The sequence below is a fragment of the Symphodus melops genome (genome assembly GCF_947650265.1).
Source record: "Symphodus melops genome assembly, chromosome: 16".
NCBI classification, from domain to species: domain Eukaryota; kingdom Metazoa; phylum Chordata; class Actinopteri; order Labriformes; family Labridae; genus Symphodus; species Symphodus melops.
The window spans coordinates 23117061-23142348 of NC_136706.1; the positions used below are offsets into that span (position 1 = coordinate 23117061).

At 41.8% G+C, this 25288-nt stretch overlaps 2 protein-coding genes across 2 annotated transcripts in view; both read right to left on the minus strand.

The window, feature by feature from the left end:
- LOC306836863 (protein NLRC3-like) overlaps positions 1 to 25288 on the minus strand; it is a 103620-nt gene that overhangs the window by 77579 nt on the left and 753 nt on the right. The gene's annotated exons all lie outside the window — the stretch shown is intronic.
- On the minus strand, positions 2966 to 25199 carry LOC306836569 (NACHT, LRR and PYD domains-containing protein 12-like; the record flags this gene model as incomplete). Its single annotated transcript, XM_079363744.1, has 9 exons — positions 2966 to 2981; positions 4383 to 4559; positions 5141 to 5317; positions 14783 to 14959; positions 15985 to 16158; positions 21480 to 23062; positions 23393 to 23658; positions 23811 to 23874; positions 25119 to 25199. The coding sequence occupies 9 exons, from the start codon at positions 25197 to 25199 to the stop codon at positions 2966 to 2968; spliced, it is 2715 nt and encodes a 904-aa protein (XP_079219870.1).

Consider the following 25288-nt stretch of genomic DNA (forward strand, 5'->3'; position numbering starts at 1 on the left):
GGTTGTTTCTAGAGCTAAGTGTGCACTCTCTTTACCATATACTATCTTTGGGCTGATTTCCTTCCTTCTGGAGCATCAGCTGTGTTTCTCACTTTATGCACGGATGCACACCTGAAACAGGAGCTGAGCTCATTCACTATGATTATCATCATTGGATATTAACAATAATAATAATGATAAAAATACACTAATAATAATAATTATAATAATCAGTCCACCACCCCATTGACCTGCAGGAGTCAGGACAGAGGAGCACAGGGAGTGAGAGGGGAGAGATCTCTACTGGAAAGGTGAGTCTGAAGGATTTCACAGGATAGAGTCATTAGTGATGCAGACAGTCTTTGAATATGATGGAACTCAATATGAATATGAAACATTTCAATCAAGGCGCACCATAACAGACTTATGATTGATTAGCAAGTATAGATAGATAGATAGATAGATAGATATGTAGTGGCACTCCGTCTCTTTCTTCGTCCTCTGTATCACTTATTGGAGTCAACTCACAGTATTTGCAACGCGAGTGAAAAAACAAGACAACTTTCCTTCGTTTCGAAAGGTTTACTGAAAAAATGTCAAAGTAAAATACAGGTTTAACAGAAGGTCTAACGCACGGTCAAAAAACTGTGTAGCTTCCATTAATATTTGACTCCAACTGCTTACGTTACATCCGTCACATTTAACTACGCAGTGATGTCACGACCGAAACATTCAGAAACATAAAAAATAACCTTTTCACCATTTTAATGACTAAATTATGACCTTACAAACTATTTTAAACATTATGAATAAACATGAAATTACTGAAAATCAGATTTTAATCATTTTTAACTAAATATTTGTAATTAAATCAATTATATGCATATTGGCTCTGACAAGATAGATAGATAGATAGATAGATAGATAAAATATTTCCCTTCACTCCCTGAATCTACTAACGCTTCTCATCCACTCTCAGCAAGCTGACACCTTTCCCCCAGAATCCACCTTGTTTGAAGCATCCAACAACATCCAATCAAATGTCAGAATAGCCCATGAAGAAGTGTGTAATGGATGTTAGCGACGCGAGCCCATACGAGCCACACAAACAACATGCTACCAAAGATAATTACATTTGCGTACAAAACCTACGAGGTGGTAAACAAACAAAGAGCTGCCAGATGTAGAACATGCAGCTCAAGAATTACAGACGGGGATGCAACAACTTCAAACTTCGTTCAACATTTGAAGTCACACAAAGAACGGTAAGTGGAGGCTAATATTTATTGTGAGTAAATGCATTAGATAACATTAGCTAAACGGCTAGTTTAAATAGCATTACTGGAAACTACAACTCTGAAGGTACGTTAGCTGAAGTTATGGGGAACGTTAAGGCAACCCCCCCTCCCCATTTTGTGTCAGAGTCGTGCATTACCTTGTCGGGGATCATTTCTCTTCATTTCTCCTCACATATTTAATTATTGATTATTTGTTTTAGCACCTGTTTATACAGTGGTTGCATTAAGTACTGCAGGCTACTAATAAACGATACAGTTTACATTACTTGTGCTTACTTTTCCATATAGTGCTACACTATACTCCTACTGCATTACATCTGAGAGGGAAATCATTTACTTTTTACTTCAGTATGTTTGTCTGACAACTTCAGCTAATTTTCAGATCGCAGTGAAAACCTTGCATTGTGAATTCAAATGTTCTGATTTTGAATGTTTGCAATTTATTTTGTTTTGTAATTAATTCCAATTTCATTAAGTGTTACTGTGGCTTTTAAACATAACTTAACTTCATAATTTTTCCTTAACATTCCCCTCAAAATCTGAATTGTTTGCTTCAAATTTGAAGCTAATTTAGGCGTTGTAGTTTACAATCTAATTACTTTAACTAGATTGGTTATAAATCTAGTTTCATCTGCACGTCATGTAGGCCTGTAATGCATTTTCTGACATCTGTTTAACATGCTTTTCTCTTACAGATATGAAGAATACCAGATCAACAAAAGAATCATAAATGAGTCACAACAGCCGTCAGTCTCACAGTTCATGGACACCCGTGCAGGGCAGTGCAGCACAACTCATCCTCAACAGAAAGCAATCACTAACTCAATACTGTCAGACTTGGTTATTGATTGCAACATATCTCTGTCTATTGTGGAAAACAAGAGTTTTTGTTTTTTCACTTTTTAAAGACTAATATGCAGCAGACTACATGAGACTGCAGACACGCTGAGATAAAGCTGATAATAATCCACTTTACATTCTTTAATCTGTGCCAGTAGAAAAGGCGTCGGCACGTTAATATCATGTTCATACAAAAAAGTTCTTATCTAAACCAAGGCGCTTCAGAGTTTTCCATGTTTTTACACCGTGTCCTAACAGCACGCCAGACGTTTACATGGCGTTGCATTGTTGCATCCGTTACATATTTCATTGTTTGCTCTGTGAAGTTCAGTTTGTCCTTTCAAACAAAATGACATCTACAGAGCTCTCATATTGAGGAGCTGTCGACTCGAATCACTCAGAGGCTCGTCAATAAACCACTCACCATCAGACCAATGAAGTTTTTCTCAGCTGCTGACACAGGTCAAAGGTCAACATGTCAGTCCAACATACAGACTAACAAGTGACAGAAGTTAGAGTAGAAACATCACACTGAAGTCTGGAGTCAAAATAATCATCACATGAGAAGAAGAACTGCAGCATTTCTTGGTAGCTTTTGACCTCTGAACATTTCTAGCAGCTGTTTCATGTTTGACCTTCCTCTCCTGTAATGTGTGGAGAACAGATTCATTAGAAATATCACTGAGATGAACTGTGAGCTGATTCCTCTGTCAGTCCCTGATGGATGAAGATCTCCTCAGCTTGCAGAGCTTCTCCACACACAAGATGGTGGAGGTTCCTCCTCTGTGGATCATCAGCTGCTCCTCTCTGCTCCACCAGAGTCCTGATCACTCACATTATAACAGAGATCATCTCCATCCCAATCTAATGAGAGAAGAAGAGAGATGACAGAAATCAGAAATTACTGTCATGTTTACATTTTAGTTTCTGTCGTCATGACAACCTGTAGTGACCTGGGGCCTGCACCATGAAGCAGGATTCAGGGTCACTTCAGGGTTAACCCTGGGTTTACAGTCATGAAGGTGGTTCACTTCTAAACTGGGAATATCACCATGGTAACTGACGCTGCACACCTAACCTGCTACAGGAGCAGGATATGTTGGAGATAAGAGATCAACCTGTGAAAATCTCACTGACCAATCAGATCTCTTGATGGTCTGTGAGCTGATGGAGAGAGAGCGACAAACACTTCCTGTGTCCCGTCTGATTTGACATCATAGTCCTTAAAGGTCATGATTGTTTGTTCCTGATATCCTTCATCCTTTAACAGAGAAAAAGCAGCGCAGCCTTTGAGTTGTTTGAAGATGTTCAATGATGAAGAGCTTCTTCTGCCTTTGAATGATATCTTCATATGAATGTTTAGTGTCTCCATGCCGCTCTGTTTGTGATGCTCAGAGCTGCAGCTGAACTTCTCAAACTGTTCTGGTCTCCACATGAAAGAGTCAGAGCAACACATTCAGTTCAGAGAAGAAACACGAGTTCTTCTGCTCAGTTCTGAGGTGAACTAACGATGGGAAGGAAATAGAAGAAGCCGTAGTTTGGACATGAATCCTCTCTGATGTTTCTTTGTTTCTGTCAGTTGTCCTTCCTGCATTTGTTCCTGCAGCTGTGTAACTTTAGTCTTTGAGCCTGTTTGTCTTCAACTTCTTCATATTATTCATATAGTTTGTTCACAGTTTGTTAGATATGATAATCTGCTGACTGCAGACTCTGTGATGATTGTTATAGGTTAAATGAAGATAGCTCCGCCCCTTTTATGTGAGCGTGCTCTCTGAAACTCTGGGTTTACTTCTCAGGTTGATAAGCAGCTTCATGTGACTGTTCAGCACCATCTCTTCTGTCAGGGTTAGTGAAGCCAGATCACAGAAAACAAACCCTGAGTATGTTGAACTCTCTTCATAGTGTCCACCCAGAAAAGGATTTCTCCAACAACAAACAAGAATCTGAATGAATGAAATGAGAGCTGTAGCCACTTTTAGATTGTATCTTCAATCTGTAATGTTCTCTGCTTTAAAGCATTTGTATTGTCATATTGTGGTTCATGTATTTTAATGGATCCTCATCAAGTGTTTTGGAGTTTAATGTGTTTGTTTACACAAAGGACCAACTAGAGACACGAGCTGGAAATTAACAACAGCTATAAACTCTTTATGCAGCTCATCAGTTTCATGCTTTGTATTGAGACTATGTTCAATCACATTGTCCCTGTTATATAAATAAATTCAAACATGTGGAGGGTTTACTAAAGAACACTGAGAGACTGACCTCACAATCTCCAGTCGATAGTTTGTATTCTTCTGAAGATCACACAGCAGTTTCACTCCAGAATCCTGCAGGTTCTCGTTGTTACTCAGGTCCAGCTCTCTGAGATGGGAGGGGTTGGACTTCAGAGCTGAGGCCAGAGAAGAACAGCTGATATCAGACAACCGGCAGCCCCACAATCTGAAAAAAGAATAAAAGAAGAATAGAAATAATGTGTAATCCAGTCACATGTGTTGAGCTTGTGATGAGTATCTCAACATCACTTTGTCCAGATGAATCAAGTTTTCTCTAAATGATTAGAGGATCATTTCTGATTGTGTCTTCACTAAATCTGAATCCTCCAAATGTCAGCTCAACATTCATCCAGCTGTTCATGTGCACAGATGAAGAACAGGCTGCTGATCTCAGTCAGCTCTGTGATGTTACTACATTTATCAAATCACACATTATTGAATCACAAGTCTTCATGATTTCACTTCTTAACAGAACCAGAGGAAACCAGAGGCTTCATGTGCACCTTGTTCAACTTTACTTCACAGAGTCACAAAAACATTTTCACATCAAATCTCTAAATTATTTAACAACTTGGTAAAATGAAAACTCTCCAAAATAATTTAAGATCACAAGATTCAAATTCAGACAAATACTGAAAAGATATAAATCCTGAAATGTGCCACAATGGAGGATGTGGATAAAAATGATCTAAATAAGATAGATGTGTGACACATAAGAAAGATAAATGACACAGTCAGTGATCTGACCTCAGAGTCTCCAGTCTGCAGTTTGGACTCTGCAGATAATCACACAGCAGCTTCACTCCTGAATCCTGCAGCTTGTTGTTCCTGCTCAGGCCCAGCTCTCTGAGATGGGAGGGGTTGGACTTCAGAGCTGAGGCCAGAGAAGAACAGCTGATCTCTGACAACCTGCAGCGACTCATTCTGAATAAAGAATAAAAGAAGTAAATGTAGATGACAGTGAGCTTTATACATGAATGTGTGATGTTGCCCACATGAACACACTGATGTTATCATCATCTGTTCATTCCAGCATTGAAGGACTTTATTAGGATGCTTTAATACTTTAGTTCTTCCTGATCCTTCTTAGATTCAAACACTCAAAGCTCCTGTGAGGAACTTTCATTACGTGTCTGTTTTGGCGCCCCCCTGTGGACAAAGTGAAACCTCTTCTCTCTTTACTGATCTTGTCCTGTACAGTATTCCCTCACTAAAAACTCCTCCTGCTTTCTTTGAACTCTACAAACTACAAGTCAGTGTGAATCTCTTCTGTAGGAAATGTAAAGAAAGGCTTTTCCAAACAGCGTCCTGTGATTCTCCTCATGTGACAGCGAGCAGCTGGAAACAGGCAGACTTTCAAAAGGACTTTATAATGTTGGTGGTCTCATTGACTTTAGACAATCATCAAGAGAAATCCAGATTACTTTGAGTGTGTTTCATCAGCAGATCAAACCTCCTCACAGTACGTTTAAATCACAGAGTTTGTTTTGATATAAGATCATAAAAAACATGAACGGTATGAAAGAGAGGACGAATGAGTTCACTCTGGACCAGTGACATCATCACTGACATCATCAGGTCACGTGGCTGCTACAGGTGGAGAAGCTAGCAGCAGGTAGCATTTAGCAGAAGTCCCTGGATAGCTGGTTAGCATCAGATAGCTGACAGACAGCAGAGTGGGGATTTCCACACAGCACTTTAATTCCCCAAGACTTGATATGGAGCACACAGAGCCAGGTCTCTACGGCTCTATATTCACTCATCAAACATGAGCAGTGATATAAAGACGTGACCTGCACCAACTCCTCACTGAGGGTCAGAGTCCTCTCACCGTCTCACACACATAAAGATGGATGTCAGAGATCAACAACTCTTTCTATTGAATTGAATCGAAGTTGACTGCGAGAAAGCCATGTTAGATATTATAGAGTTGGCTGAAATAACACATGACGATGAAGAAATGACTGACTAGGCCTGATTTGTGTTGATGGTTGTTTGTCATTTGTCTTGTCTTGTTTTTTTAGTCTAAAAGTCTCGAGCAATTACAATTTTGTTTTTGCGTTGTCCAGAAAACTACATTTCTCTGATCACCTTTTAGAAATGCATCATACATGGTCAAGAAAATGTTCAACAGACCTGTTTTATCTTACTATTTATACACTCTTACACTCTCAGCTATTGTGTGTGAATGGAACTACCAACAATATTGTTCAATTATTAAAACAATTATTAAAAATTTTAAAAAAAGGAAAATTAAAAACTTTTAACAATAGAAAATGATGAACCATAACAAAGTGACAATAAGGTACCACATTTCTCACTTAGCAGATAAATCTGTTATCCAGAAAAAATGTGGAACTTTATTTGACTTATTTCACAGCATGGACTGATTATTATTAAGATTATTTTGACAAGCACAAACTAAACTTTGTCCACGATAATTTAATTGATAACAATTCAGTTTTTGATCTTTTGTGCTATGCAGATTACATGTTATCTGTATTCTACAGCATGGGATTTCATGTATGTTCAATGACCTTGTAATACCAACAACAGCTTGTAATGTATGACCTAGAGTAAAAGGCAGATACCTTTAATATCAATGTTTCTCAGTATCTGTAGTCAAAGCCTGAAGTATGGAGTGTGTTATTGCATGGTCAGAAATGAAAGAAAGGTTTTTGAATCTTTAAAAAGATTGAAACTTGTTTTCATTGAGTAAATGTGTGAAGTACTTATTACTTTTTTTCTTTCTGCGTATTTTTTTCTTTAGACCACTGTACATACCTTCCAACCAAGTGACATCCGAGTTTGCAACTTGAAACCAATCGAGAGCGAACTGCACAATGAATCATCCATATGAATGCTTCAAGTCATAAGAACTGGCTGAGCAACAATTTGAAGATGAAGGGGCACAGCAATACTCAAAAGCAATTCTTGAAATGGGCACGTAAGGATATCCCGGTCTATTCAGTATTTTTTTTCTAAATTCATAACTTATCATCTTTTAAAATTGGTCGATACAACTGATGTTCATATAGTGTATCGATTGGTAGTAAGTGGACACGTCCACTACCTATCATATCGTCCACTATTTTGATTTTAGAAGATGAGCAACACAATCCTAATGCCTTGTAAGAAAAGCAAACTCTAAATTTTTATTTAATATGATGAACAAGCATATTCAGACTTTCAACCAGTGGTAACATGGGCTACACAAACAAATGCATAAAAGAGGCTTCTATTGGTTTGTGTGACTTATGGTATCACTCAATGAAAAGCTGTTTGGCACTTCTTCTATGCCTGTTCTACATTTTAAACTCAATTATTTTTCCTTAATTTTAGCTGTATTTCTAAAACATGACATTTTTAATGTTCAAGAGTGATATGCTGTTTGATTTTTTGCTACATTTGACGTAAAAAATATAAAATAAACATCTTTATGTTAACTAGGACTAAAAGGCAGAATTGACCTTGTTTCTTTTAAAGTAGTTATATTCTTAAGTAAAGACTATTTTTATTTAATTTCAATTGCCAATCAAAGTTCTAAGACACATTTTTGCTATTTGAAATCAATTTAAGCCTTTAACCCATTAATCAACAGCAGATTAAGGTATCAATTTTCACCAGATACCAAATGCCGAATGCTACAACACGATCTGTCAGTGGACTTTCTACTGCACTCATTGTGGTGAGTACTTGGGACATCCACAGACCGAGGTCAGATCCTACATGAGATGCAGTACACTATTTACAGAAACAGCAAAGATGTACCCCGCGGAGACAGCTTCCGAGTCGGATTCAAAGTACCTGTAGCCAGTGAGACCAAAGCAGACGCTGCTGTAACAAAAGGTTAATGTGCTCTGTATCTGAATTTCATTTTTACTATTTTACAATTTTTTTTACTTTTAAAATGTCAATTTTACCATTTCACTCTTTCTCAAAAACTTAATTTATAATATTTTTTTATCTACTGTTTGGATTCTTTTTCAAATTTAGAAATCTTACATAATGTCAATTCAGTCGTGATGCGAGTATACTGAAGATTATATTATTTTACAACTTTTGGACCATTTTTGGGATATTCCTGAATTTTGAGTAATGGTGTATCCTCTTTACTATCATGATAAAAGTTTATTTTATTATGTTTTCGTTTTGTTTATGCACTGATTCTAAGACCTTTTGACTCAACTGATTACTTTTATTGTTCAATACCTCATTGTAGATAGAATGACAACAACTGCATTATTCCATGGAAGTTCAAAGATTTCATTTCTCTTTGTTTGAATGAAACATTATTTTTCTGTTTTTTGGGTGTACACAAAGTTTAGAATTGTGTTTATTTAAAAATCAAGGGAGATTTTTTTCATTTCTAGTTAGCGAAGACATTCATTTTTCTTATTTTGAGGTACACTGGTATCATTGTTTCCAGTTCAATGATCATCTTTCTGACATACATATCTGCTAAGAAAGAATTATCTATTGTTATAAAAAATAGCAAAGAACAATTACAAAATAAAAACTACAAAAAATAAGATGAATTAAAAAATGGGGGATATATGTGATGTAAAGTATTTCAATGGTTTGATGGAATTAAAGATCAGCTCGTCCCCCTAGAACGTCCTGCAGATTTGGACTCCTTCATTTCCCTTTCCATCAAGATAGACAATCATCTCAGAGAGAGAAAAGGAAAGGTTCCGGGTTACATCAGCTTCACCGTTCCTGAGGGGGCAGTCTTTTCCCAATCGTCCTGTTCCTCACAGATCTCCTCCACGTCCCCTCCAGGGATCCAGCTCACCAGCACCCTCTGGGACTTCAGAGGAACCCATGCAGCTGGGAAGGGCCAGACTGACTTCTGAGGAGCGGCAGCGCCGTCTTAGAGACGGAAGGTGCATCTACTGTTCTCAACTGGGACATGTTATCTCCTCCTGCCCAGTAAAAGACGGGGCTCGTCAGTAAAGAGAAGGGTACTGGTGAGCCAAACAACTTTTTCTTCTACTCCTTCTCGACCCTTAACTAAATGCAAACTTATCTCCCCTGGTCTCTCCCTCTCTCATGATCTATTAGTGGACTCTGGGGCCGATGGGAATTTCATGGACTTTCAGTTGGCTAAGAGACTGGGTTTAATCCCTATTCCCCTTACTAAAGTGCTGATAATGCTCTGGATGGTCGCTTGTTGTGTAGAGTTACTCATGACACCCCACGCATTAAACTGATCATGGCACATAATCACTCTGAGAACATTTCCTTCCATCTCCTAGAATCCCCTGTGCATCCTCTCATCCTAGGGCTTCCTTGGCTGATCAAACATAACCCGCACATGAACTGGTCTACAGGAGAAGTTTTAGGGTGGGGGGAGAAATGCAAAGTAACCTGTTTTCCTTCAGATGGTATGTTAGATTCTTCGGCTCTGGCTTCTACTTTGCCTCAAGACTGCTCTACAACCTCTGAGTCTTGTGATTCTGAGTTCCCAGATCTCGACAAGGTGCCCTCTTGTTACCTGGACCTGAAGGAGGTATTTAACAAGACACGTGCTACTTCTTTACCACCCCATCATACCTATGACTGTACTATTGACTTGCTTCCAGGAACCTCTCCTCCCAGAGGTCGTTTGTACTCTTTATCTCCACCAGAAAGAGAAGCCATGGAGAAATATATCAAGTCTTCACTTGCTGCTGGAATTATCCGACCTTCCTCCTCCCCTGCCGGAGCCGGATTCTTCTTTGTTGATAAAAAAGACAAGACCCTCCGCCCCTGCATTGATTATCATGGCCTCAACGACATAACGATCAAGAACAGGTATCCCCTCCCTCTTATTTCGTCTGCATTTGAACTCTTACAAGGAGCTAAGATCTTTTCTAAACTAGATCTCAGAAATGCCTACCATTTGGTAAGAATAAGGGAGGGGGATGAATGGAAGACCACCTTCAACACCCCGAGTGGTCATTACGAATATTTGGTAATGCCTTTTGGACTTACAAATGCCCCAGCTGTGTTTCAGGCACTGGTCAATGACGTCCTCAGAGACATGCTCAACCACTTCGTCTTCGCTATCTGGATGATATCCTTATCTTCTCTCCGGACGAAACTACTCGCATTCAGCATATACGTCAGGTCCTACAGCGCCTCCTAGACAACCAGCTCTTCGTGAAAGCTGAAAAATGTGAGTTCCATGTTTCCTCTGTGTCGTTCCTGGGTTTTGCTGTCTCTCAAGACAAGATTCAAATGGATCCTTCCAAGGTCAGTGCTGTCTCGGAATGGCCCACACCCACTAATCGCAAACAAGTGCAACGGTTTCTTGGATTTTCAAACTTTTACAGAAGATTCATCAGGAATTTCAGTTCTATTGCTGCACCCCTGCACTCCTTAACGTCTCCTATTGTGAAGTTTCAGTGGTCTCCTCAAGCTGATGAGGCCTTCAAGAAGTTGAGAGCTAGTTTTGTTTCTGCCCCCATCCTGAGTCCCCCGGATCCCCACCTTCAATTCATAGTTGAGGTGGACGCTTCTGAAGTTGGCATTGGGGCAGTGCTCTCCCAACGGTCTCCTGCCGACAACAAACTCCACCCTTGTGCTTTCCTGTCACGGAAATTGTCTCCTGCTGAGGTCAACTACGATGTTGGTAACAGAGAGCTGTTGGCAGTCAAGGTGGCTCTGGAGGAGTGGCGTCACTGGTTGGAGGAAGTGGAACACCCATTCCTCGTCTGGACAGATCACAAGAACTTACAGTACATCAGGAGTGCTAAACGGCTCAACGCAAGACAAGCCAGGTGGGCCCTTTTTTTTTTAATCGATTTCACTTTTGTCTCACTTACCGACCAGGCTCTAAGAACATTAAGCCAGATGCCCTGTCCCGCCTGTTTGACCCAAACACTGTCAAAAGACATCCCTGTAAAATCTTACCTTCCTCAGTTGTAGTGGGAGCAGTTACCTGGGGCGTTGAAGTGAAAGTTAAACGGGTCAATGCTAACACCCAAGGGCCTAAGAACTGCCCTCCTAACAGATTGTTTGTCCCAGAGTCACTCCGTTCTCAGGTTATTCATTGGGCTCACACCTCCAGTTTCTCCTGCCATCCTGGAATTCTACGGACATCATTCATCGTCAGACAACGATTCTGGTGGCCTGGTTTGGAGAAGGATATCAAGGAGTATGTGGCTGCTTGTCCTGTGTGTTCCCGGTGTAAATCATCTCGGCGTCCTCCTCCTGGTCTCCTGCACCCTCTATCTGTGCCCCACCGTCCGTGGTCAGATATATCGTTGGACTTTGTCACAGGACTGCCACTATCTGAAGGTAATACCACTGTTCTTACAATGGTCGACAGATTTTCCAAACTGGTGCATTTCATTCCCTTACCTAAATTGCCATCAGCCAAGGAAACTGCAGAAGCCTTGCTTTCCAATGTGTTTCGTATTCATGGTTTTCCAAGAGACGTTGTTTCAGATCGAGGCCCCCAGTTCATTTCAAGGTTTTGGAAAGCCTTTTGCTCCCTGCTCGGTGCCACTGTCAGCCTCTCCTCTGGTTATCACCCTGAGTCCAATGGCCAAACTGAGCGGATGAATCAGGAATTGGAGACCTGCTTTCGCTACCTGGTTTCCCACAACCCATCATCCTGGAGCAAAAACCTGATATGGGCTGAGTATGCACACAATACTTTACCATGCTCCTCTACTGGTCTGACCCCTTTTCAATGTGCTTACGGCTATCAGCCACCTCTGTTCCCTGAGCTAGAGTCGGAAGTCAGTGTCCCATCAGCCCAGGCTCTCATTCGACGTTGTCGCAGGATATGGAGGAGGCTCGGCAGGTGCTCCTCAAGACATTGGCAAGGTATAAGAGAGGAGCAGATAGTCGTCGACTTCCCGCTCCCTCGTACCAGCCAGGGCAGAGAGTCTGGTTGTCCACCAAGGATCTACCTCTGCGAGTGGAATCTCGTAAGTTGGCCCCTAGATTTGTTGGACCATTCCCAGTGTCTAGGGTGGTCAATCCTGCTGCTGTTCGTTTAAAGCTCCCTAAGCCTTGGCGGATCCATCCTACGTTTCATGTGGCACGCATCAAGCCTGTTAAAGAGAGCACACTCGTTCCTGCCTCAAAACCCCCCCACCCCCCCCGGATTGTGGATGGTGGTCCAGCATACTCTGTCAAGCGCCTCCTGGCTGTTCGGCGTCGAGGTCGTCAATACCTGGTTGATTGGGTAGGGTATGGTCCGGAAGAGAGATCTTGGGTGCCGTCTAGAGACATACTGGACCCTAGTCTCATTCAGGACTTCCACCACGGACATCCACATCAACCTGGGACGTCAGGTGCCGTCCCTAGAAGGGGGGGTACTGTCATGTCAAGCTCTGTGTCCTAGTTTTATATTTTATTTTCTACATTTTGTTACTTCCTGTTTTGTGTCACTAACCTCTCATTTCAGATCCTTCACTTCCTGTCCTCATGTGTCTACTGATTATCTGCCCCGCCCTGATTGTTCCCAGCTGTCTCATTTGTCTTCCCCTCACCTGAGTATCTAGTCTGTTGCTTTTCTTTCCTCAGTGCCAGTTCGTCTTTAACCTTCGTGTGAAACGTACAAGCCTTTGTTTTCTGTATTTTTGGATTATCTGCTCTGAAAGTAAAGACTTCCTTTTTGTTGATCAAAAGACTGTGTTTTGGAGTCGTGCTTGTGGATCCTACTTCCTGTGGTTTGGTAACTGTGACAATAGGTGTGTAAGAGATCATATTACAGGAGCAGCAGAGTTATATTTGGTTTGGGGCCAAGTGTCTTCTTTGTTTTAGCCTTATAGAGAAGCACACAAATAGTATTTATTTGTTGTTGTCTGAGAGATTTAGCTTAACATAGATATTTCACATTTAGATCAAGGAGATGTGTTCTTCATGACTTATACAGAGTCAAGTATTTGTGGGCTGTCTTTCTATCAGAATATAAGGAACACTGTGAAGAAGAATATTTGGCCAGTGATCGTGAGATCCTGGTCAGCGTGTGGCCAGTGACTGCGGAGTCCTGGTTCAACAGCATGTCAACTATTGTGAGATTGTGAGCAGCATGCCAGTAACTGCAAGGTTCTGGTCATGAAGCATGTCTGAGCGATTGTCTGTGATGTAGTTATGTTATGTAACCATGGCTAGATAAATCTAAGATGATCCACAAGTCTGTTTTGGTAATGTCCTCCTCATTCATTCAACACAGAAACCCCCACCTATCAGTACTACAACAACATTCAGACTGTTACACTCTGACTGATGGAGCACAATGTTGAGTCTGTGAAGACAGAAAACGATCCTGTCACAGATTTCATTTCTCTTTTTGGGGATTTGTTCAGGAGAAGATTACAAATATTAATATTTACAGAAACGGCTTCATCCACTTCATATTCTACATGTCCTCTCGGGTTGGATGGCGTGCTCTGGTGACCCGTAGGCTCTTACACTGGTACACCTTTATATACAGTAGAAGGTCATTCTTGGTCTGCTTCCTCACTATCTCTGTGTTTTTATCACACAGGAAAGTACTGGACAGTATTCTTTGTGTTCTCAGGACCTTTTCATGCTCTCTGTTCCAAACGCTCAAACAGAAATTAGTAAAAGTGCTTTTGTGTTTTCTGCACCCTCAGCCTGGAATCTGTTGAAAAATGGAGTCCTTGAAGGTTTTTAAATCTAAAATGAAAGACCTGGAAGCAGATTCTACAGGATGCACATGGTTTTAGTTTGACTGCTTGAGCTACTGACTCCCAGATTTGACTAATAGATGGTTCTATCATATTGTTAAATATTGTGTTTTGCAAATTGTCCTTTGTCTCCCTTTGTGTCTGTAACTTTGTGTTTTTGCTGCTGCCTGTCTCGACCAGGTCTCCTGTGAAAAAAGAGGTTCTTAATCTCAATGGGACCAACCTGCTTCAATAAAAGCTTCAATAAAAATAAAATAAATAGTTGGTATCGCTCCAGCAGGAATAGAGAAGAAGGGGATAAATATTTGTACACAATAATACACATAGCTGCATGAAAGCAAATGACAGGGAGCTGATTGGATGATACATCTGCATCTATTAATGCATGGAAGATGACAGCTGAAGAAGCTAAAGAAATGTAAAGAATCATGTTTAGACTAAGAAACAGAGAAGATGACTTCATGAGTAACTGGAGTAAATGAGTAAAGGAAACGATGGAGTGGAATAATAACATGTATGTACATTTAATTAAATTAAGAGAGGACTGAAGGACCCCCCCATTCTATTTCTTTACTTTCTTAATCTTAATTTAATGATATTTTTGTCTTCATAACATATCCTCGGTTCTTTATTATTCTTTTTTGTATTGTATGTTTAAACAAAGTATTTATAAATGTGCCTGGATGAACAAAATATGTGATGAAATTCATATAAATATTACAGTCAGTGATCTGACCTCAGAGTCTCCAGTCTGCAGTTTGGACTCTCCAGTCCCTCACACAGCAGCTTCACTCCTGAATCCTGCAGGTTGTTGTTGTCACTCAGGTCCAGCTCTCTGAGATGGGAGGGGTTGGACTTCAGAGCTGAGGCCAGAGAAGAACAGCTGATCTCTGACAAACCGCAGTAATCCAATCTGAATAAAGAATAAAAGAGTTAAATGTAGATGACAGTGAGCTTTATACATGAATATGTGATGTTGTCCACATGAACACACTGATGTGATCATCATCTGTTCATTCTAACATTGAAGGACTTTATTAGGATGCATTAATACTTTAGTTCTTCCTGATCCTTCTTAGATTCAAACACTCAAAGCTCCTGTGAGGAACTTTCATTACGTGTCTGTTTTGGCGCCCCCCTGTGGACAAAGTAAAACCTCTTCTCTCTTTACTGATCTTGTCCTGTACAGTATTCCCTCACTAAAAACTCCTCCTGCTTTCTTTGAACTCTACAAACTACAAGTCAGTGTGAATCTCTTCTGTAGGAAATGTAAAGAAAGGCTTTTCCAGACAGCGTCCTGTGATTCTCCTCATGTGACAGCGAGCAGCTGGAAACAGGCAGACTTTCAAAAGGACTTTATAATGTTGGTGGTCTCATTGACTTTAGACAATCATCAAGAGAAATCCAGATTACTTTGAGTGTGTTTCATCAGCAGATCAAACCTCCTCACACTACGTTTAAATCACAGAGTTTGTTTTGATATAAGATCATAAAAAACATGAACGGTATGAAAGAGAGGACGAATGAGTTCACTCTGGACCAGTGACATCATCACTGACATCATCAGGTCACGTGGCTGCTACAGGTGGAGAAGCTAGCAGCAGGTAGCAATTAGCATTAGTCCCTGGATAGCTGGTTAGCATCAGATGACTTCATGAGAAGATGACTTTATGAGTAACTGGAGTAAATGAGTAAAGGAAACGATGGAGTGGAATAATAACATGTAAATACATTAAATTAAATTAAGAGAGGACAGAAGGACCCCCCCATTCTATTTATTTACTTTCTTAATTTAATGATCTTTTTCTCTTCGTAACATATCCTCGGCTCTTTATTATTATTTTTTGTATTGTATGTTTAAAAACAGATTTATAAATGTGCCTGGATGAACAAAATATTTGATGAAATTCATATAAATACTACAGTCAGTGATCTTACATCAGAGTCTCCAGTCTGCAGTTTGGACTCTGCAGTCCCTCACACAGCAGCTTCACTCCTGAATCCTGCAGGTTGTTCTCACTCAGGTCCAGCTCTCTGAGATGGGAGGGGTTGGACTTCAGAGCTGAGGCCACGACGTCACAGTGAGTCTCTGAGAGTCCACAGTAAGAAAGTCTGTAGTGACACATAAAATAGAGAAACATGACTTATAAAAAAAGAGTTTGATATTCACGTCTCTTATCTGATGATTAAACAGTTTGTCCTGTTTGGTCTTAACTTTACACATCAGTGGAATCTGTCACTGACACAAAAAGTCTCATCACTGGTTTTCAAACCTGCACATTCTTCACCTGTCAATCATTCACTAAATGTTTCTGATGAATGGAAACTAATGGAGTTTTATTTAGGAGGACATCATGTCTATGGTGTAAAATCCCCCCTCCTTCTCTCACTCTCCTCTACCTGGCTTTATGTTTCCTGGATGGGCGGAGCTTCAGAGCTGATAAAGGCAGCCAGCTCACCTGCTGTGAACTCTTTGGGAACAATGGAGCTGACTGCATGTGAATGCTTCATCAATTCTGATAGTTTGGACTGTGAGCTTAAGATGGAAGTTTCCTTTGTTGAAGTCCAATAAGTAGCAGTGAATGAGTTCATTTATTTATCTACTGATTTACTTTGGTTGTGGTTAAGTCATATCTTTAATTCTGTAGTAAGTTTTAAAGATGAACATTAGCCTTTGTTACATCTGATCTGTGACTTGGATTATGATGTGAAGATTGATGACATGTGTTACTCTTTGTCCTCTGACAGAAAACCAGTTAAAAACTGAAGAATAATCGATTGGACTGGGAAGATCTGAGCTCTTTGGTCCTTACAGACAAACCACTGAGTTGGACTCAGGCATGGACAGGCCATCGGGCGTACACTACTAGCTACACACTAGTACACAACTACACTCTACTAGCAGCAGCTGCAGGGCCGTCCGCGTCAACAAGTGCAGAAGCAGAAGCAGTCCCATTGAGTGCACAGGTGGACTTAGAGGAGAGAGACTTGAGCCAGCAGCAGGCACAGATTGAGGAGTAGCTACTTTCAGCCCGGTAAGAAGTAGCCGAAATGTTAGCAAAATAAAAAGAGACGTCTCCTTTAGGGAGCGCGGAGAGCTTGTGCGTGTGTGTGCGCGCACGCATGTGTGTGTGTGTGTGTGTGTGTGCGGTGGGGACAACCAGCTACGCTTTCGGGCATGAATCTGAGTGTTTATCTGAAACCTACATCAGTAGCAAAGAAGCCAAGTCGACGTGGAGAAAAACAACGTATAAATTATCTCCAACAAATCAATGAGTGGTCGGCTTCAGAACATACAACTTTCTGAGATCTGAAGTCAGTCATGATTGGTTGAAATTGTTGTCAATCTTGTTACAGTACAACAAGCAAATCTAAATCTCTGCGCAGACAGAGAGGTATACTGATAGTACAAATTTCTGTGAATACTTTTTGTAGGTGAGGACCAGGTAAGAACTGTAACTTGGGGTGATATTAGTGATGTTTGGATGGTGTCGGTAAGAACGCCAGCAGGCTTCCATCTTGAACTCCTCCTTTATTTTGATTACTTGAATGACATTGCAGTTGAACAAGTAGCTGTTTATATCTTGAGGGTGTGCAGAAGCGTGTGTGTGTGGTTGTGTGTGTGTGTGTGTGTGTGTGTGTGTGTGTGTGTGTGTAGTCTGCAAAACAGCAAAGGAAGAAATTAAATACTGTCCTGCTCAAAGCTCACCCAAATAATATAGCTCATACAAATTAGCCTATTTTATACATATATATGACAGTGAACATACTAGCATACATGTAAATAATACTCTACAGTGAGCAATCATATCAACAGAAATAAATGAGTTGGCACATGCCTGATAGCTTAACATGCAACAAACAAATACTGCTAATTACTTAGGACTAACAACAAGATAAATGTTAGCATGCTATTGCTACAATCACAATCACTGTATACAAAACAAACCCAATCAAATATACCACTACAATACTAACTGAGGTCTCATGGACGCACACAGACAAGCAACACACACGGAACGACAGGCAGGGCCGTCTACATGAAACAGCCAACTCAGTCACTACTAAACTGAACTGAACGCAGTGAGCAGAACGGCACACAGTCAAAAGGGGCGGGGCTAGGACGTCATCTCACAGAGCCTTTCGTACACGTTCAATTTGGTTTCACTTTGTAGAGGTGACTTTGCTGTTAGCAGACTACGATCTCTTCTGAGAAGCTATGACCATATTTGAAGAGAAGCATGTGTTGGGGTCCAGCCAGAATGACAAAGCTCAGGCTGTGTTGTTTGGAGAACTACGACAAAAGACTCTTTATCCCAGCATGCCTTGCAGGTACTCCCAGAATGCTTTGCCACACCTAACACATATGTGTGAAGTCTGGGAGGTATAAAGCCGGCCATGCCTCATTGTTCTTTCTCTTTCAAACGTCGTCTGGCGACGTCCGGGGATACCCAACTCTGTTCCTGTTTCCAGCACGCTTCTCTTTGTTTAAAAGTTTTGGCGCGCAGCTAATCCAAAGGCCTTGAAGCACACCGACGTCCGAAATTCCGAGCTTATATCATCCACTTGAACGTATCTCTAAGAAGAGCATCTTAATTCTCCCGTAGTAAAACGATATTGAGAGAGATTGTAAGGATTACGTCTCGTTCCGTCCTTTAAAGAAAGGACATCCACGGAGATCACCTCGCTCGACGGAGGACACTACGGCCCTTTTCTCAAACCCCTTTGGACGCACCGCCATCACCATACAACTGCAGAAAGGCCGTCCCAGGACCTCTTTTCTTCCTTTCATCAACCGTGGACAAAACGGTTACAAGTGAGGCTTAGCTAGGTCTGAGCAGTTAGATATAGAGAGTGTGTTTAATAACTGGGTTATTATTGTGAAACGGTGATAATATTTGCTTGGTGTTTGACCACTGTGTCTTACATTTTACCAGAGTAAAATCTCTTTTGTTCTCCTTATTTGTGCCGCTGTGTCCCGCGTGTTTCTCTGTGAACTCTCGCGTCATAACCGAGTAATAGACTCACTATCAGAAAGACTAGTGTGAACGCCGTCTGATACAAATCCGGCCACTGGCTTCTGGTAAGTGAAGTAAACTATGCTCTGAGTTGTGGTGAGCTCCAGTCCGAGATTGAGCTGTCGAGGTGCGTTGTTTTCCCTCTCGCTCTCTCGCCTTTACACACACACCTTTTGGTAGACGCACACACATAGAGATCTGTGGCTTTCCAGACGCTGCTGAAACGTAGATCACGTTCTGTGTCCGCCATCACGTGACCACGCGTGGTCGCCGCCATTTTGTCTGCCTCTGTCTGTCTGTCCCTCCCCCCTCTCTCTCTCTCTCTCTCTCTCTCTCTCTCTCTCTCACAGAAACACGCACACACACACACACATGTGCCACGCTTGTTTGTTTTGTTTGTTACCTGTAGTTTGGTTTATAATAGTTGTTTGTTTGATTGAGTTTCATTGATTAACTTGATGTTGCTTTGTTAAATAAATTCTATGATAATTTAAAAAGTCGTTGTTTGTGATCACTGTGAATTTGCTTTGTGACTTAGGCTGGGTGAAAGGGCTTTGTGTTCGGATTTCACACCTTCAATTAAATACAGATTATTAATTATTAATGATATTATTTAATTAACTAATTTTGAGACTGATATTTTGTAATATTTTGGTTGTTCCCTGTTTACAGGGTGGTGCCCCGCGGTTTATTAAACGCAGTTTAATAACAATTATTGATTTAGATTAATAATTAAATAAACTTAATTATTAAATTTATTTTGACAACTAAATGTTACACCATAAAACCCAACATAACCGTTGGTCAGGTATTCGCTCCTGAAAATCCCCAACGCATGTCATATGAGGTATTCCAAAAGTATAATGTATGGCCTCAGTTGACAGTAGAATGAGGAATTGTTCTTCAAATAGAGATTTGACATTTAAAGAGTAAAGGTGATGTGATTCTCCAGACCATGTAAAGAAATATCCAAAGTGGGAAGGAATTTATGACACCTGTTGTACTGTATATAATGGCTCCACACTGTTCATTAAATTATCTAACTTTCAGCCTGCACAGAGTCTCAGTGTTGTCTGTTAGATTAGAACCACGGCCGTGATATGCTGCGTTAATATTATCCAGTCTGTTGATAGATTCAGTTTTAGGGACATTTATATTATTCAACCCATCATAGACTGTACAGGCTACAAACGCCCGCAGTCAGACAGACGCTGGAAGGACAGAAAGGATAATAGCCCGTGAAATTAACAACAAAAATGTTTTGGGATGTGTTTACACCATCACTGAATATTATCTGGAGAAATTGTAGGCTAAAGGGTGCAAATGCTCAACATAAGAAATTAATACAGAACTATTATTCAATCAGACTTAAAACATGCCTATAGAGTTTTGTGCACAACCTCATCCTTGCAAGTTTGGAGGTGGTGTGTGTGTGTGTGTGTGTGTGTGGGAGAGAGAGAGAAAGAGAGAGAGAGAGAGAGAGAGAGAATTGTCTTTAACTTCAAAATGGGAATTATGTTTCTGTGGCCATCTCCCAAAATGAACATCTCTGGGAGTGTAGTGAAAGAGCATATCCAATTTTTTGACACGGTTACTCTCTTCCATGGAGGCTACTGCGCTTAATTTGAATTTTTTAACCAACATAATGTGCGCATATATCCTCTGGTATGTCGTGTGCCTTTACAAATCATATAAATAATCATGGTGGGCCGCCATGGTCAAAAATGCCAGGGCCTTTTTTTGGTCCCAGTCCAGCCCTGGTTGGACTTCTTCCCTGGAACTGGTGGAGCCTCCTTCCTCTCAAATATCCTTCATCTATAGTCTGTGATCTGAAGTGTGATCTATTCAGAGGACTCTCTCTGCAGTAGAAAACCATTTGAAACTCATTGAACAGTAACTCTGGAGGAGGACGATCTCATTCTCGTCTGGCTCACTTCTATAAACGTGAAAATACAGAGACTGCTGCAGAATGATCCAGAAATCAAACAAGTCAGCAAAGAATCAAATGTAGTGAGGTGAAGGATCTCCTGTAGGAACAGTTTATCTGTGATCTACCTGCTAAGATGTTCAGAGATGATGCTCATGATTGATTAGTAATGCCTGCAGAGGCTGGAAGGGGGCGCTCACAGCATCTGATATGTCTCTTTTCAGGGATTAACACTATCACACATCTCAGTCACTTCTTTGGGAATTCTCTCCTGAATGTGTTCACAAAAAACTATCAAAGATATTTATGAACTCAGGACAAAAAGATAAAAAACATCAGGTGTGAAACAAACTATGACTGACTGTTTCTCCTGAACATTAACAGAGGAACAGTTTTTAGTGAACAGAGAGGATTATGTTTAGTTTATATTAAAATAAGTAAATTAGTACATGACACTGATTTATAATGTTCATCACATCTGGACTTACTTTGCCTTCCTGCAGTTCCTCACAGCTGGAATCAGTCTCAGTCGTCCCTGGTCTGATGTGTTGTACTTCTTCAGGTCCAACTCATCCAGAACCTCCTCGGACATCTGCAGCATGTAGGCCAGAACAGAGCAGTGAAACACAGAGAGTTCCTCCTCTGATCTGTTCTCTGACTTCAGGAACTCTTGGATCTCCTGATGGACTGAGAGGTCCTTCATCTCCGTCAGACAGTGAAAGATGTTGATGCTTCTGTCAGGAGAGATATCTTCACTGTTCATCTTTTTCAGGTTGCTGATGACTCTCTGGATCATTTTTGAACTGTTGTGTGTCTGACCCAGCAGGCCTCCTAAGAGTCTCTGGATCCTTTTTGGACTGTTGTCCGTCTGACCCAGCAGGCCTCCTAAGAGTCTCTGGTTTGACTTCAGAGAAAGACCATGAAGGAAGCGAACAAACAGGTCCAGGTGGCCGTTCTGACTTTCCAGGGATTTCTCCATTGATTTATTTAGAAGAACATCAAGAGTTGAATCTACATGTGTTTCTCCCAGAAAAGCCTCCAGTACTGTTCTCTTCCTGTTGGTGAAACAGTGGAACATGTAGACTGCAGCCAGAAACTCCTGAACGCTCAGATGAACAAAGCAGTAGACTGTTTTCTGGAAGATCACACACTCTGTTTTGAAGATCTCTGTACAAACTCCTGAGTACACCGAGGCCTCTGTGACATCCAGACCACACCGCTCCAGGTCTTCTTGGTAGAACATGATGTTTCCGTCCTCCAGATGTTCAAGCGCCAGCCTCCCCAGCTTCAGAAGAACTTCCCTGTCTGCCTCCGTCAGCTCATGTGGACTCATCTGATGTCCCTCACCATACTTGTTCTTCTTCCTCTTTGTCTGAACCAGCAGGAAGTGTGAGTACATGTCAGTCAGGGTCTTGGGCAGCTCTCCTCTCTGCTCTGTGCTCATCATGTGCTCCAGAACTGTGGCAGTGATCCAGCAGAAGACCGGGATCAGACACATGATGTGGAGGCTCCTGGATGTCTGGATGTGTGAGATAATTCTGCTGGACAGATCTTTTTTATCACTGAACCTCCTCCTGAAGTACTCCTCCTTCTGGGCATCCGTGAAGCCTCGTACTTCTGTTACCCTGTCAACACATGAAGGAGGGATCTGATTGGCTGCTGCAGGTCGAGAAGTGATCCAGATGAGAGCTGAGGGGAGCAGATTCCCCTTGATGAGGTTTGTGAACAGTGTGTTTAACGATGACTTCTGTGTGACATCAGACACAACCTCCCTGTTTGTGAAGTCCAATGACAGTCTGCTTTCATCCAGGCCGTCAAAGATGAACAACAGTTTACAGACAGCGAGCGTCTCTGCTGCCACCTTCTGTAATGTTGGATGGAAAACACGGAGCAGCTCAAGAAGACTGTAGCGCTGATCTCTGACCAAGTTCAGCTCCCTGAATGAAAGCAGGATCAGCAGACTGACGTCTTGGTTCTCTGAGCCCTCGGCCCAGTCCAGAGTGAACTTCTGCACTGAGAAGGTTTTTCCAACACCAGCCACGCCGTTTGTCAGAACCACTCTGATGGGTTTCTGTTGGTCGGGTTGAGCTTCTGTCTTTGGTTCCTGTTGGTCGGGTTGAGCTCCTGTCTTTGGTTCCTGTTGGTCGGGTTGAGCTCCTGTCTTTGGTTCCTGTTGGTCGGGTTGAGCTTCTGTCTTTGGTTCCTGTTGGTCGGGTTGAGCTCCTGTCTTTGGTTTCTGTTGGTCGGGTTGAGCTCCTGTCTTTGGTTCCTGTTGGTCGGGTTTAGCTCCTGTCTTTGGTTCCTGTTGGTTGGGTTGAGCTCCTGTCTTTGGTTTCTGTTGGTCGGGTTGAGCTCCTGTCTTTGGTTCCTGTTGGTCGGGTTGAGCTTCTGTCTTTGGTTCCTGTTGGTCGGGTAAGGCTTTAAAGAGGTCCTGGCACTTGATTGGAGTCTCATGGAGGGTCTTCTTTTTAGAGTCTGTCTCCATCTGTCTCACCTCATGTTGGGTGTTCACCTCTTCTCTCAGCCCCTCTGTGATGTAGAGCTCAGTGTAGATCCTTTTGAGGGGGGTTCTACTTTCTGTTTCATCACTTCCTTCAGTCACACGTTCACATCTCGTCCTCAGACTGACCTTATGTTGATCTAAAACCTCCTGCTGACCTCTATCTACTGAAAGAGAGAATGATAGAATCTGATTATTGTTTTCAGATGTTTTTTGTAAAAGAAGCAAAAAGAGTTTTAATTTCTAGACTTTTGACATTGACCAATAAAAGTCGTGTTTTAGGAGGAAATCACAGAAGCACAAAAGTGTACAGTCTTACTTTGTTCAGTGCTGCTCTGACTGACTGTCAGCAGTCCAGATCCTGGTCTGGATCTCTCTCCACACTGAGGACAGGACGAGTCTCCTGCTGAACCAGACTGGTCCCAGTATGAGGTGATGCACTGTCTGCAGAACCAGTGTCCACAGCTGGTAGAGACGGGATCCTTCAGGACGTCCTGACACCCAGGACAGGACGTCTGCTCCTCTCTAACATGAGTCCTCTTCGTCCCCCTGTGAAGACATGTCTTTAGATATAAACTGATGCTTGACTGATAGAAAATATGAAGATTTATCAAACACAATCTACACAGTCAGATGATCACAGAGAGCAGGTAACACCTTCTTTCTTCTGTTTGGATTCATTTGATTCAGTCAGACTGAACACCATGTGCAGCTTCTTCACAGTCAGAGAATCAAAGAGTCTGATCCTGTCATCCACTGTTTCACTTCAGACAGCTGAGCTCGGGTTAGTCCACCTTTGAACTCAGCTTAGACGTGGTGAAACATTGTGAATTACATTGTGCTGGATCAGCAGTATCAGGGTGAACTCACTCTAGGTCCAGTTGACCCAATGACTGACCCCCCTCCTCATTCCCCCGCTGGCCTGCACTCACACTGCTCCAGGACTAACCGGGCCTGAGCACGGTTACCTCTTCTTCATAACATGGTAATACAACACATGCACGGCTTCATGTGAACTTGAAGCGTGCTTAGTTACAACACAGATAGACTATGAACTAACGTGAGGTAAAGTCTGCGTCCGCACATCAGAGAACAACACGTAGAACATGACAGCTACTTGAAGGACTTTGAGGATTATTTTGAGCCATTTAAGCCCCGTTTCCACACAGCAGTCCGGTACGGATCAGTCCAGTTTGGTTTGATTAAGCCTGATCCGTTCAACGTCAACAAAGGAGAAAAACGCTACACAAACAAAACCAACGCTGGAAGACATCCAGCAGTTCATCTCCTCTGTCACTGTCATGTGACTCTTTATAACAAAAACTCATCCAGCTTTGTTTCAGAGAAGGCTGTGTGCGGCGAGGAGAAAAACAGATGTAAACAATCAGCTGTGTGTTACAGTCAATGGTTTAAACAAGGCAGTGTTTTGTTTACCGACGACACACAGGAAGTGACGATTCTTTCGACCAATCAGCGGACTGCAGTGTTTAGCTCCACATTTTCGAGTCGGCTCGATATTCTTGGCATCCCGACGGAAGGGTCTCAAAAAGTGGGACGGTACAGATCGGTTATTTGGGAATCTTTCCCAGGATTAGTCTCTGGAAACGCCGCAAAACGCGCCCCGTACTGAGACGAACCGAGCCGGACCGCTCGGTGGTAACGGGGCTTTAGTCAGAAACAGATATAACACTCCAGGATTATACTTCATGTTCACGTTGAGTTCCCGTGCTTCTGCTCGTGCATGAGAAACCGTACCATACCTCAGATCACCTCTTCCATCCGTGCCGGGCCAAGACC